The sequence below is a fragment of the Lupinus angustifolius genome, chromosome LG14 (assembly GCF_001865875.1).
Source record: "Lupinus angustifolius cultivar Tanjil chromosome LG14, LupAngTanjil_v1.0, whole genome shotgun sequence".
NCBI classification, from domain to species: domain Eukaryota; kingdom Viridiplantae; phylum Streptophyta; class Magnoliopsida; order Fabales; family Fabaceae; genus Lupinus; species Lupinus angustifolius.
Window position 1 is genome coordinate 2,163,664 of NC_032022.1, and position 15,039 is coordinate 2,178,702.

Here is a 15,039-nt window from a genome sequence, read left to right on the forward strand (position 1 = left end):
TTAGATAGAAAAATATTTTTTTTAGGAGAACAAGTGGTACTCCTATCCACTAAGCTAAAGGATTCGAAACCCACTCTAAGTAAGAAGGGGAACAAGCCATAAGGATGTTTCATGACTGAAGGAAAATTACATTTACAACACCCTCTAGATTGAAAATTTTCTGTTTAAAGACAATATTATTCCTGGTTACCTAGAAAAACCAAATAGTGATCGACAAACCAGATCAAGATTCAGTTCCGGGTGGCATCCTTCACTTCTTAAGCAAAAGTGACATGCATTCATTAGTTTGCTTTTGGAATTTTAAGAAATTGACATGCATTTTTAGTTTATTTTTGGAATTTTAAGAAATTATCATGCATTCATGAAGAGGGAATATTTGTATCACAATATCGAAGTAAAAACAAAATTACATAAATTTCACTCATCTTAATTTTTTTCTCTTTGTAGAATACAACCAAACTATAGAGAATATTATTTATATCCCTCTTTCATTTCCCTTCTTTTAATTCACTCTCTTTTCACCCCATTCAAACATACACATTCCCATGCAATAATTAGTAGTTGCACCTTCATACATGTAACTAGGATCACTTGTTTTCAACCGTGTTTTATTCCATATCTCAAACTAATTATATATTTACACATAAATAAATAAATAAAATTTAAAAATTAAAAATAAAACATCATTAAAAACATGTGATTTACGGTCTTGTTACGTGACCTTTGTACCATTGGTGCTAGATTCTCACATGCTTACAGCATTTCAAATTCAACCACGTCTGATACACGTTCTGACTTCACTTTCATCAATTAATCATTGCTCTTCAATTCTGAATTATATTATAGGCTTATTCAGAGAGAAAAATTAACAATGTTGTCAAATGTCAACAATAGAACAACCTAGTCCCCACATCGAAGCAGTACCATAAAAATGTTACTCACTATTTACACATGAGAGATCATGCAATGTCTTTCTCTTTCTGTTTTCTTGAACCAATTACTGGTAAAATTCATCTCCAATAAGGAAGAGAATAATTATTATTTTTACATTTTTTATATTTATATTTAAAAAATAAAAATGTTGCAATACTAATTTTTTCTTTTATTGCATTGTCTTCTCTCAGGAGTAGAGAGGATCTCACCTCTTCATTTAGTAGAGTAAAGTTTCATCCACATGTAAATTAAATAAAGATATCAAAACATGTTTTATTTATTTTTAAAATATATTTTTGTTAACTTCATCCTAGCCCCTGACCTAGTAAAAGAAATGATTTATTACATACAAAATACTAAACTAATAAGTAATTTTTATAAGACAATTTTGGACAGCTTCATGTGGATTAAGGAAAATGAAAATTTTATTAAATTTGTCAATAATTGTACATAATTTTCTCATTATGCTCAAGTAATATAATGTATGCTTTCAAAACTACTTTACTTATGTTAACAAAAAAAATTAAAAATAGTAATTAAGTGATAAAGGTAAATGTAATATTAAATATAATGGTGAAAATTTAATATTCAAAGTAGCTAGCTCTTGTGTAATGATATAGATGGGACCCCTTTATTGTGTAATAATATATCTCAAGCTAAGTAAAAGACTTGTTCAGGAAATAGCATTATTTATTATTATGCAAAAAAGTTCCTTGCAACTTTCTTTAATTAATTTTGTAGTTGGCTTCCTTTGTTCTCAATATAAATATAATCAAACATTCCCATCTCTCATCACATTTACTCTATTCAAACTCAACAATTCCCCAACTTTGAGCCTTTGAATTGTGATCATATATTCATATATATTGTGAACACATTTTGGTTTTGAATATACAATAAAATGGGAGTTGGAGGCACTATAGAATACTTATCTGATTTAATAGGGAGTGGCCATAACCACCATCACAAGAAGAAGAAGAAGAAGCAATTGCAGATTGTAGAACTGAAGATTAGAATGGATTGTGATGGTTGTGAACTTAAGGTTAAGAAAACCCTATCTTCATTAGATGGTATGTCACATTTTCTTTATTAAAATGTTATCTTACATCTTACATTATATGTATAAATAGTTTTGTAATAGAATGTAATATCTATATATTATCATCATCATCATTTGTATTACTTTTTTGAAGAGTTAATAATAATTGAAAACGAATAGTGAATAATTGGCCGAAAGTATAAATGTTTTACATTATTATAGTATATCTCTCCTTTTATACTACTACATATTCAAACAACAATTTTAACTTACAGTCACAAAGAATCAAACTTCTTGTACAACAAATCATAGGACAATATAATATTTAATATCCCTTTATAAATTTTAATGTATTTCTGAAATGTATATATATATAAAATAAAAACAAGTGTGTGGGATAAAAGTAAATGTACATGATATCAAGTATAATGATCAAAATTTGATACACAAATAAGAGGACTCTATATAAAATAAAATGTAACTTAGATTTTATATTTGTGTATATATATTAATTGAACATAAACCTAATGGTGAGTACAGGAGTAAAATCAGTGGAGATAAACAGAAAACAGCAGAAAGTGACAGTAACAGGTTATATAGAACCAAACAAGGTGCTAAAGAAAGCAAAATCAACAGGGAAAAAAGCAGAAATATGGCCATATGTTCCATATAACATGGTGGCTTATCCATATTCTGCTTCATCTTATGATAAAAAGGCTCCTCCTGGGTATGTTAGAAGGGTTGAATACAGTTCCAATAATGTTGGAACCATGACATCATATGAAGAATCTTATGTTATGAACATGTTCAGTGATGAAAACCCAAATGCTTGTTCTATCATGTAGATGAAGGAAGGAGAAAAAAAGGAGAGTATATTTATCAGTTACCACAGTATAAGTATAGTAACTTTTCAACTTAGTTCCTTTTTTGTTTCTAGTACTGGTAGATTATAGGAGTACTAGTTTTTAAATATTATATGGTACTTGTTTTCATAATTTCTGGGTCTATGATCCTCACTCATAGTTTTGGATCTACCTCTACTGTCCTACACTTAGTGTCACTCCATGTACTATGACTTTATGATTGGTTAAAAATTATATTTAAGTTAAAATTTAACTTTTAAGTAATTTTCTGACTAATAAAAATGTCATGACATATGAAGTAACACTAAGTATAAGACAGCAGATGTGGAGCGATAGTTTTGGGTGTCTTGATGTTGAGATCTGAAATTGGGTTGTGATTGGATTATAATTAATAAAATTGAATTTAAGTGACCAAATTTCCAATATTATTAGGTTTAGTAAATTACTTTAGCACCTCCTAAAATTATATAAATTTTTTTTGTTCCTATATAAATCATCATTAATTTTGTACATACATTACATTTGCTATTTTGTATAAATTATAAGTGTAATTTTTTAAACAAATAACATATGATGAATGTAACTAAGTTAAAAAAAAAAGATATATTGTAGAGACAATTCCAAATAGTATAAAAATCAATGTATCTTTATTATTTTTGGTTTGTTAAAAAATATTATAAGAGTTATTTAAACAATATCTGCTTAGAATATTGTTGTATTTTGTAATGAACCAAAAATAATAAAAAATATTCGCTCTTACACTATTTGAACTTATTTATACAATATACTATATTTAATTTAACTTAATTACACTCATTACATATTATTTGTTTAAAAAATTACATTTTATATCCCAGGCAAGAATAATCACTATAATGTACATATAAAATTATGGATAATTTATGTAAGGATAAAAAAAAGGAGGGGTAATTCTAGAACTCATAGAATATGAGTGTAATTTACTCTTGTTTTTATTTTTGCAATACACTTTTTCTTTTTTATTTTCTAATAAAAGTTTAAATTATCCTTTTATTTCAATTACTTTGTTCCTTCTTTCAAATTTCATGATACTCATTCTTCCAAATCACATAGTCTTCTCATCATGTTCTAATTTTTCACTCTTTCTTCACTCCGACACAAAAAACATACAGCAAATAGGAAAGCAGATAAGTATATACTTTACATATAATCGATAATTCATATATATATATATGACAACCAAAAATAAATAATGTATAATAGACAATTTATACATAACTCAAAATTATCTTCTCACAACTTGGATCCTTGGAAATAATCTGTTATCCCAGTTTGTGTTTAAGTAATTCCAGCACGAACGATGTTGATTCAAGTGTTACATGCTTGATTCCCCTTAAGCAAGGTCCCGGGTTCGAATCTTGTGAATGAAAAAATGTATATCGAGAGAGTTAGCTCCACATACTTGTGAAAGTTTCTTCAAGTTATTAATAAGATGTTATAAAAAAGATAAAATTAGTATATGAAAATTATATATTTGCCGTTACCAGAGGAATTAAATAAAATTATACATGTTTAATTACCTAAATATTTTTTACATATCTATACTACTTAATAAAGCCAAAACTCATTGTAACCACCTCATCATGGTATAATTTCTGGTTCTCTATTTTGCCCTCACAATCTTATATTTTTTTACCATAAACCATATATAATATTATAACCCAATGCATGTTGCATGTATTCATCACAAATAATCAACATCATTTTATATGATCTATACTATTATATTTTTTACGTGAATATTTTTTATATGATAAATAAATGTTTATATTGAATAAATGTTTATACATATAATTTTTATGTGAATAAATGTTTATACTTATGGATGTGAACTTGAAAAGATGAAGTGAATCATGGCCAGTTGACTAAGGTTAAATAGAAATAAGGGATATAAGGTTAAATAGAAATGTAAAATCTGCTAATAAACTTGATTTTCATAACTTTTACGTCAATAATTTTTAATGCCACGTTTTATATAGCAGTGCAAATATACATTTTATTTTATGCACTTCAATAGTCTGAACAACAATGCTAAGAAGTTAAAAATCTGCATCTTATAAGGAGGGAAGTTACATAGGAAGTTAATGAAAAAGGTTTTCAAAGGTTAAAAAACTGCCATGTTCTATGTCATGGCAATATTCAAGAGGTTGTGCCATGTTCTATATAATGTTCTACCTTCCAATAAGAACATTATCCAAAGCAAATCTGAGGCAAAAAAAATAGTATAGATACATCTTCCATATATGTCATTGAATACATTATGCAAGAACATGCTACTATTATCATTACTACTCATTTTGCCTTGGAATTTGTTTCATTAGAGCTAATAATTTCTTCCAACTTTCGGGTATTTCCCATCTCTCCCTTTTAGTTCTTATATTTTTCTCTCTTCCATAACCACTATAAAATATGTTAATAACCAATAAATCACAACAATTTTTGTTTTTATTGTGTTGTTTATTCAAACTCTATATTTGTGCAGATTTTGCTACTTAAACCGGCATTGCCATGGGGTGCATCATTTTCAGATGAAGCACAATTTTTATCTAACTTTCAAACATGCTACTACAACAAATACTACCCATCTTCCCTTGGAATTTGTTGAGTTACAACCAATAATTTATTCATTTAAACCAACCTTCATCTGCCACTGTCAATATAAACCAACCTCTTAGGGATTTGTAACGCGTTGCCGAACAAGAAGAAGAAGAAAGTCGCCATGGGGAGAAGTAAGCACTTCCATCAAACTATTCTTAATTTCATTGTTTTGTCGTTTCTCCACGAGTACATATAAGTGATTCATATTAATTCTTATTTGCTTATCTATTTAAATTTTTTTGTTCATATGTATTTCTCTTTTTATTGTCTTGCATATATATTCTGATGATGATTTTGATTGTTAAGAATAATTAAATCTCTTTTAGCTTTTTGTTCAGAACATTAGTTTGGTTAGTTTTTCACCGAATGATGGTATTCATTTATTTTGTATACAGTTTTGCATATTTGACACCTTATTGATTTAAAAATCATTTTATAATTTAAAAAAATGTTTCCTTATTATTTCGAATAAAAATTTGATGCTTTAAAATCTATTAGCTAAAAAATTTCACCATGTCTCTATTAAAAAAAAGGTATAATTGTTTAAAATACATATAATTATACTATTTATTTTTAAGTGGTGCCGCAGTAGGGAGGACTATAACACGGTAGGGACTGAATGATGCTGCTGCATTGATTGTTCATGATATTTTTATTGTTCATAATTCTTTGTATGTATTTGATACGTTTACTGACATAAAAAATAAATAAAGTTATTGAATAGTCAAACAATTATTTCACTCAATAAAACGTTGTGAATATTTAATTTGGATAAAAATTAATTTCATCAATAATATTTGTTTGTTAAGTTTTCATTCCTAAATTTAATAATAGTATCATATTATTAGTATAATAATATTTGTATGAATTCTCCAATCTGATGTGAATTTGCCTCTATTTTTTGTTTTTTTACATAATAATAAAAATCATGATCAACGTTTATATTTTTTTCTTATTCATAGCAGTTTTATAGAGTTTAGACTTGATGACAAATATGCATTTAGAAAGATTTTGAACTTTTATTTTTAATGAGCATTTGACTTATTATGTTCAGGTTTGAGTTAGAAGAAAGTTTATTGTAAAAAGTTAAAGAGTGATATTTTTATTTTATTTTTTTGCAATCTTTACTACAATCATAGTTCCCTTGCAATCTCAATAGTATAAAAGTTAGTTTTCTTATGATTGGCAGGATTGCTTACTTTAATTGTTTTATTATATTTTATTCTTAGATTATGGTATGAACTTTAGTGGGTCTTTCCAAACTCTAGGGTTTTGTTGGGGAAAAATAGATGAGAGATAGTATTCTATGGTTGAGAAATGAAGGTTTTGGTTTTGAAATTGGGATTATGATCATTGTTTATGGAGGACCTGTGATTCTTATTATAAAATGTGATTCTTTTTTTTTTTTAAGTATCAATACTGACTAAAAATAGTATGAAAATATTTTGTAGGAATGAATATTTGTGATTTTAACGGGAACAGACTTAACATCTCCATTCAATCAAAAGTAATGAAATATATGTGATTATTGTATAAAATCTAACAATAATTACTATTAAAAAATTAATTATAAAAATTAAATTGGTTAGTACACATATTTTTAATTTCTTATAAAAACTCAGATATTTTTTTATACTTTTTATGTTTTTACTAATTCCGAAAAATTATGTTCACATACATATCATTCTGTACAAGCTTTTAATATTTTAGTTAAACTATTATTATACACGATATACATTACAAACATTCGGAAAGCGGGTTGACAGACACTACTGTGCCTGTCAACACGCTAGTATTTTATATAGATTAAACTCCTAACTTGAATGTATTAATATATAATTAGTAATATATTCTGAATCATTTGCGGGAGACAATCTAATAGTTTTCTCGTAAACCTACCAAATCAAACAAAGAATACTATCAAAATGTAACAACTATGCCTCAATTTATAAAAAAACACCGTCTAAATGTTTTTTTGTTGTACAAATATAGTTGGGTTAGAAGTACATAAGTTTGGGCCTCTAGCCTGGTTCTTCAAAACAAAAAAATAAAAAAAATTATATACTCAAAAAAGGTCAATAGAATTGACATAATTTGAAAGAAAGATTGATACAATATAATTCACAAAGATTAGACTCACACAAAAATATTTATAGACCAAAAGTGTATGAGTTTAACGTATTATTAATATATCATTCATCATTAATATTTAATCATTATGATTCTTAATGTATTAATTATTGAATGTGTATAAATCTTTACATCAACAATATATAGATATTATATTCAAAAGACTGTCAATGAGATCAATAATTTATATGAACCTTTCCGAATTACATTTATTTCAACAAACTTATTAGTCCAAATCATATTAGAAACTTAAAGAATGTGGTTGATTAGTAATTAAGAAATACTTTTGTTAGCTTTGACTCATAATTGTAGGTTTTGAGTTTCTTAACATGCTATTAAACTTATTTGGTAAATAACAATCAAATAAAATTTATAATTTTTAAAAAATGAGCTTGTAGGGTTCGAAAATTACTTTTCGAAAATCTATTTTATCAGTAAGTATTTATATAAGTCGCTTAACCCGTCCCACCCGACCCAATAACCCAAGCTTGTTTGAGTTGTTTCACTAACTCGTGGCCATCTCTCTCTCATAGACACAGTTCCACCATGGACTCAGAATCTCATCGATCCGAATCCCAAACCAACCCTCTCTCCGATCAATTCTCCTCCGTCAATGACCTCTGCCACGACCTCTCTTCCCTCCAAGACCTCGCCACCCGCGGCGCGTGGCGCTCCATCATCGACAAGGTTGCACGCGCACGCGCCCTCTCCCTCCTCCACAAGCCCCACGACCACATCACCTACCTCGCGTTCAACGCACTCGCCTTCACCAAACTACGTCGTTTCAACGAAGCTTCATCAGAACTTGATTCCATGGAAGATCTCGATTCCTCTCACTACCGTTACGAAACTTACCCCAAAATCTACGCTAACCGCGTTGGATCCATGGTCCCTTTCTGTTTGCGTTGGATCCACGCGCTCATTCCTATCAAATTAGGTCACCGTCAACAAGGCCTTGATCGGTTATACAAACTCCTCGATTTCACGCGCACGAAGATAACGGAAAAAGAAAAGGTGAATCTCACCGCCTCGTTAAGCGCGTGGAGGAAGAGAGAAGGGTTTGTTATGAACTGCATAATCGGTGAACACTTGAGTCACAAAGAGTTCGGTGTGTGTTTAAGTTTAATCAAGGATTTACTCACCAATGACGCAAACGACCCCGTTTTGATTTCTCAACTCGGTTATATTCAGTTACAAATCGGTGATTTAGAAGGGGCAAAAGTGTCATTCTCTAACGTAGAAAACTTGATGAGAGAATCGAAGAGTAACGGTTCATTGAGCGAGGTTGAGTTGAAGAACATAGTGAATAGGAATAAGGCATTAGTGTATATGGTTGAGAAAGATTATGTATCTGCTGTTAGGGAATATGATGAATGCATTGAAAGAGATGATAGTGATATTGTAGCTATTAATAACAAGGCTTTGTGTTTGATGTATCTGAGGGATTTGTCTGATTCTATTAAGGTGTTGGAGAATGCGCTTGAGAGGGTTCCTACGATGGCGCTTAACGAGACGCTTGTTGTTAATTTGTGTAGTATGTATGAGTTGGCGTATGTTAATCATTCCGATATTAAGCGGACGCTTAGTAATTGGATTGCTCGTGTTGCTCCTGATGATTTCGATGCATCATGTACAAGAACATAAGGAGAGGTGATTACTTTGTCCCTCATTTTTCGATATTTGTCTTTTAGTTTCGTGCTTTGTATTCGAGAGAGAGATATGTTGTCATGTTCAGTTGTTGTTTGTTTGTTATAGATTATTACTTTGGTCTATCCATGATGAAATAAGATGTTAAGCTATTTTGCATTAGTATTAGAGTCCTATTTAATGTAATGAGATGATTTTCGTACTTAATTTTGTTCTCGTTATATTTATTATACTAAGAAAGTTTGAGACATGCTATACTGAAGAACTTCAGGTGGCATGGGTCGCATTCTTTTTGTCATATCCTGTGCTCCCGTAGGCCGATATAATAAGTCTGGTTCCACTTGAACTTTCTCATCTTGGTTTGTGATTGATGCAAAATAACTGAGTCAAACTTGTTTTGTGGCAAAAGAAAATTAAGATTTTTGTTTATTAAGGTTAGTGGTAGAAATGGATCAGATTGAATGGCAAATATAGAGTTTATTGATATGAATTCTGGACTATAACAAAAGAGATACAGCACCAGAGAATTACAGAGAGACCTTGAACTTTCGAATTTCCAATACGATGGATGCCACTCAATCTCTTCATATGACTAACTTGTAACTCAAACCCTCTCAATAAACTTAAAACTAGCAAATTAGTTGCTAACTATTATGTCTTTTTTGTTATACCAGCACCTCGCAACGGTTATTGCGAGTAAACTTTAAGAATCTTAAGATAAAAGCTGAAGTCAATACCGAGGATTGCTGAATTTGGTAGTTAGCTCATACAAAGTGTCAGAGCAAGCTTTTGATACATACCGCCATGGAGTATTTTGATTTGCGGTTATTATTCTATTGGTGAAAGTTTAGTGCAGCAAATAGGTGACTTTTGTTAGTGATAAATTAGTACCTCTACTAAATTACTTCCTTTCCGTCGTTTATGATATTGTTAAACCAAATCATATCTTCGGATCCATAATCTGCCTTCGAAATGTGAGTCTTCATTATTAATATGCCTGTAATTGCTCTTCAGAGATGCATTTGGAAGATGAAACTGTCTTGATTTTTCATATTCTTTGTTCAGAACTGGTGAACCCTGTTTTTTGATTTTTGGAATGGTATTGGCAATTTGCATCATAACTTAGTTAGCCCTAGGAGAAAACTTAGGTATTGTTTTATAGGTGCTTCTGGTATTGTTCTCCAATGAGAATAATACATGCGCAATAGTTCTTATACATGTTATATTTTAATTGGTACGCTATGACACATCTTGTTCTCATTGCTTGTCAGATAACAACACCACAATGTGTACTAAGTTTGGCACAAACTCTTTTTTTTTTCCTTCTAAGCTTCATTTTAACTTTGCAAGTTTTCTTTTGTATAAAATAGTTTTCTTGAATGACAAGAATGTGTTGGTTGTGGACTTTTTTCAGGGAGTAGGAAGGGTTTTGCTTCTCTTTTGAATTCTAACTTGACAAAGCTGCTAGAGTATCACTCATACTTCAAAGAATTATATTAAAATCAGTAGTGATTGCTTGGGAAATTATCATGAAAAGCTGTTATTGGAAGATATTATAAACAGAATTTGTAAGGAATTCAAGTTCATAAGAAAGCCACATTGCTAATTTTCTGAGATGGGTATTTTACATATAATCCCAGCTGAATAATGAAGCCCCATAATGTCATTTTTTGCTCTCTTTGAAAGATTACCAATACTAGTATCTACTACAGTTATAGAATTAACCACTTCCATATCACAAATCATAATCATTTCTTGTTATCTTTGGAAGATTTCTTACGAGGAATGCATTTCCCTTTCACTCCAACCTTTGTCTCTCTCTTCTCTTCTTCCATTCCCTTCACCTTCACCTCTTCCATCCCCAATTTGCTCCTCCTAATTGCACATTAATTTCAATCAAAAATTAAATTAATCTAAGCCACCAAATAGTTCATGATTAAAGTATCAAAGTACACCTACATTTTAGGCATAAAATACTTTTATATATGGATCTATTTCCTAAGTAACTTAAAAAAAACTTATTCCACATTTTAGTCATCTATTTTAGGAAAATCTAATAGTATTTGAATTAGTTAGAAAATCTAAATCATTATATTTTCATAGAATAGATAGTTAAGATGTAAAGTATGTTTTTTTAATCTCCTCATGAGGTAAGTAAATTCTATCAAATATATATATATAAGGAGCTAATCAAATGAGAATAGTTCTCAGTATAAAAATTATTTACATTAGTTGTAGTAACTAACCTTTCTTCATTATAAGAATTTGACCTTTTGAGAACCGGTTCGATTTGAGAACCAACCCGGTTAGCTTTAATAGATTCAACCAAACTTCCACTAAAGTACTCTTTCTCTTCTGACACCAAATTCCCAAACCTTGGATTCTCCGACACATAGTTTATCATTTCAGCTTCACATAAAACCTTTTTCTCTGTTCTTTCAACACACTTATCAATTCTGTTGGTGGTCCCCACATTACTCACACGCCTTGGTTCATTTTTTGCATCAACACCTGAACTTCCACATGCTATGAGTTGCAACAAAACCGAGTTACGACTCGCTCCTGACCTTGAACCTGACTCACTTTCTTCTTCAAATCTTTTAGAGTGAGTGTTTCTTCCATTTGTTATTTGAGCTTCTTGGTTCAATTTCTCAGCAAGAGTTGCTGTTGTTTCTTCCTATTGTTTTCAACATTGAACGTTTTAATGAATATTTAATTTTTTTAACTGAGATGACATGCTTTAATTGATTTGAAATATGATTTGGAACACAGTTTTTGACTAACATGATATATATTTATCGAAGTTATATGACATGTTTGTCTATATTTGGAGAAAAAAGTGTTTTTTTTTTGTTTATAACAAAAGTTATTAATGCAAATTAGATATTGCTTTATATTTGGCTATTCTAAAAAGCAAATCTACTTTTTTCTCACCTCTAAAAAACATTTTTTTCAACTAGAAAGTTATAAAAAGTGATTTTTTATTTATAAAAAACTAAAAAGTTCTAAAATGTCAAATATCAAATATGATTATTTTAATAAAAAAAGATAAGCATTTGATTTAGTAAGAGAAAAAAAAGGCAAAACAAAAATGTTTGTAATCACCTTATCACTAGTTGTTGTTTTGTTTTGGTCCTTAATCTTAAGGGCATCATGTGGTTTGGTCTTAGTAGTGTCTTGGTCTTCATCAAGAACAAGAATCTCATCAGTTGATACACCTCTAGAGCAACGAGAGTGTGGTGTAGTAGTGGAACTTGTATAACTTGTTTTCTCTCCATCTTCATATTCTTCTTCTTGTTCTTCAAAATCTTCATATTCTTCACCCTCTCTTTGAGTATGAGGACTACTATTGAATGCTTTACCCTTTGAATTGTAATTGTAATGTCCCTCTTGTTGTTGATGAATTGTTTGTTTGTTTCCAACTTGAAGCTGTTGAAATCTCTCTATAACATATATATGCATATATTAATAAGTTAAGACCAATTACTTTTCATTATTATAGTTTGCATATTATGTGTAAATTATGTTTCATGGGCACATAATTTGTTTTACTAAAGATCATGCTTGAGTAGCATTTGAACAAAATTTAGAGATATAGTTTAAGTGGAAGTGAAATTCAACCATGATTTGTAAATTATAAGGGGAAATAGTCACGACCCGATTTTCGATTGGAAACCGATTCTGAGCCCGACTCTCTTAGGATGTACACAGTAGAGTCACCAGCTATCCCATGACAAAATTTTCGTTTGAAAATCGGCTCTACGACAATAAACAAAAATCTTCAAGAGAAAAAAGGATACTAACCAGAGCAACCTTCAACTAGTTCAGAACCTTTGAGAACATATTCAGCTCCTTCAGCAGAATGTATTATATCATTGAGTGCCAAATCATACCATACATACCCACTCTTATAGTTCCTACAAATTTGTAGAGTAAGAATAAAAAAAATTATTTCAATTGAACAATGTAGAATAAAATAATCAATAATCAATAAAATAAATCATATAATTTATATATACCTTTTACAAGACCATGAATATTGCAAGGGCATGCCACTTCCTCTTAGTGCTATGAGTCGATCAAACACATCTTAATTTGAACAAACACAAATTTAATATTACAAAACAACACTTAAATTAAAGTGTCTATAATTATGGAACAAGAAGTGAAGAAGTTAGATAAAGAAAACATAACATAAACTAACCTTTTAAACGAAGAGGTTCATTGGCCAAAAGTTTGATTTCAACATAATGAGGATGCTCCAATAAGCCATTTCGGGATAAATAGTAAACAACTTGAACTTTTTTAGCTGGCTTCACTTTTTTTTGTATCCTACATATTTTGCCACGGTTTGGACTATTGTCTCTAACTCTATGTGTATGAACATCCATACCTTTCTCTACCCAACTTCTTACCCTTATCCAACTCTATTAATTCTTGTTTGCTTTACAAATGAAGGGACCCCCTCTTTATATTCACCTCAATGAATTCAAATATAGCAAATTACACTTATGCCCTTAAGATTTAGTTTTTTTTTTTGTTGGTATAACCCAGTGTATTCTTTCACCTCGTGGGTAAGGAACTAATCTCTTTCGGGGTGCATGAATGTCCATTCCGACAAGTGTCACTCCTAGGAATCAAAATTTTGACCTTTTGGTTTATCTGTGAATCTAACGCATTACATCTTTACACCAATGTCTTCTTAATACTTAAGGTTTACTTAAATTAGAGATAATGTTTATTTCTTTATATTTGGGCAAATCATTCCTAATTTATATATATTTCTTATACTTAATACATGTTGAGAAGATGAGTGTAATTAAACTAAAATTTCCATTATATTATTGTTAGCAATCCCACGTTGAATAGAATAATAAACTTACGTGGTGCTTAAGTTATGAGACTCTCTCACCCAATAGAATAGTCTTTTGAGTTGAGTTTTCCTTATATGCTTAAATCTTAACAATTGGTGTTTTTATTGATAGTTGTGTCACGAAAAAAACTACCTATATGCTGGATTAAGAAATATTACCAAATACTGATAGGTGAATGAAACTCCCGAATAAAAAATAACTACCATCAGATAAAATAACAAACTCAATATAGTATTAAGTCATAACAATTATTGGTTATAGAAACATAGGGTAGAGAATGGAGACAAAGAAAAGGTGATAAGAATAGGAGACCTAAGAAAAAGTGTAAAAACAAGATGGTACTTGTCAATGCAGAGAGGAGATTCCTTTTAGAAAGGACCGTTAATTAGAAGACACAAAGGGTGAAGAAGTGTGGGTGAAAGTGAAAGGTAAATAAGTTAAAACAAAAAGTCATAGTCTAAATCAGAATACCATAAATGGAATTTAATTTGACTTTTGGTTACTTATTATGGTCCTATATTTTAGACTTTATATAAGAATCATCATTTTCATAGATTGCTTCGTAGCTTGAGCTTTTTTTCGTTTCTCCTTACGAGGAAAAAGTAATAATGTCATTAATGTTTGTTGTATTTTATTTATTTTATCACTTAATGACAAATATTCTATATTCAATTTTGCTATCGATATCACATGTTTTGAACATTATTCATGATTAATAACAATGTACAAACTACAAAAGGTATTATATATAATTAACATCATTAACAATCTATTAATGATAATGTTATTGATTAATTATGACAAATGTGATACAAATAGCAAAACAGTTATCATCAAAGAAAAGATTTTTTAGTAAAATGATTTATTTGTATCTAGAATAGATATTCTCATCATAGGCAATCATAAATGAGTCATA

General features: G+C 29.7%; 3 protein-coding genes across 3 annotated transcripts; 2 read left to right on the forward strand and 1 right to left on the reverse strand.

Moving 5' to 3' along the window:
• On the forward strand, nt 1,759-2,829 carry LOC109326511 (heavy metal-associated isoprenylated plant protein 23-like). Its single transcript, XM_019559209.1, has 2 exons — nt 1,759-2,003; nt 2,513-2,829. Exons 1-2 carry the CDS (start codon nt 1,835-1,837, stop codon nt 2,815-2,817), a joined length of 474 nt encoding a protein of 157 aa, XP_019414754.1. The 5' UTR covers nt 1,759-1,834; the 3' UTR covers nt 2,818-2,829.
• On the forward strand, nt 8,076-10,861 carry LOC109326961 (trafficking protein particle complex subunit 12). The gene is made up of 2 exons (XM_019559912.1): nt 8,076-9,253; nt 10,663-10,861. The coding sequence occupies exon 1, from the start codon at nt 8,149-8,151 to the stop codon at nt 9,244-9,246; it is 1,098 nt and encodes a 365-aa protein (XP_019415457.1). The 5' UTR covers nt 8,076-8,148; the 3' UTR covers nt 9,247-9,253; nt 10,663-10,861.
• Nucleotides 10,682-13,739, reverse strand: LOC109326960 (protein UPSTREAM OF FLC). The gene is made up of 6 exons (XM_019559911.1): nt 13,454-13,739; nt 13,269-13,338; nt 13,054-13,166; nt 12,355-12,692; nt 11,496-11,926; nt 10,682-11,124 (listed from the first exon to the last, which is right to left on the reverse strand). Exons 1-6 carry the CDS (start codon nt 13,638-13,640, stop codon nt 10,998-11,000), a joined length of 1,266 nt encoding a protein of 421 aa, XP_019415456.1. The 5' UTR covers nt 13,641-13,739; the 3' UTR covers nt 10,682-10,997.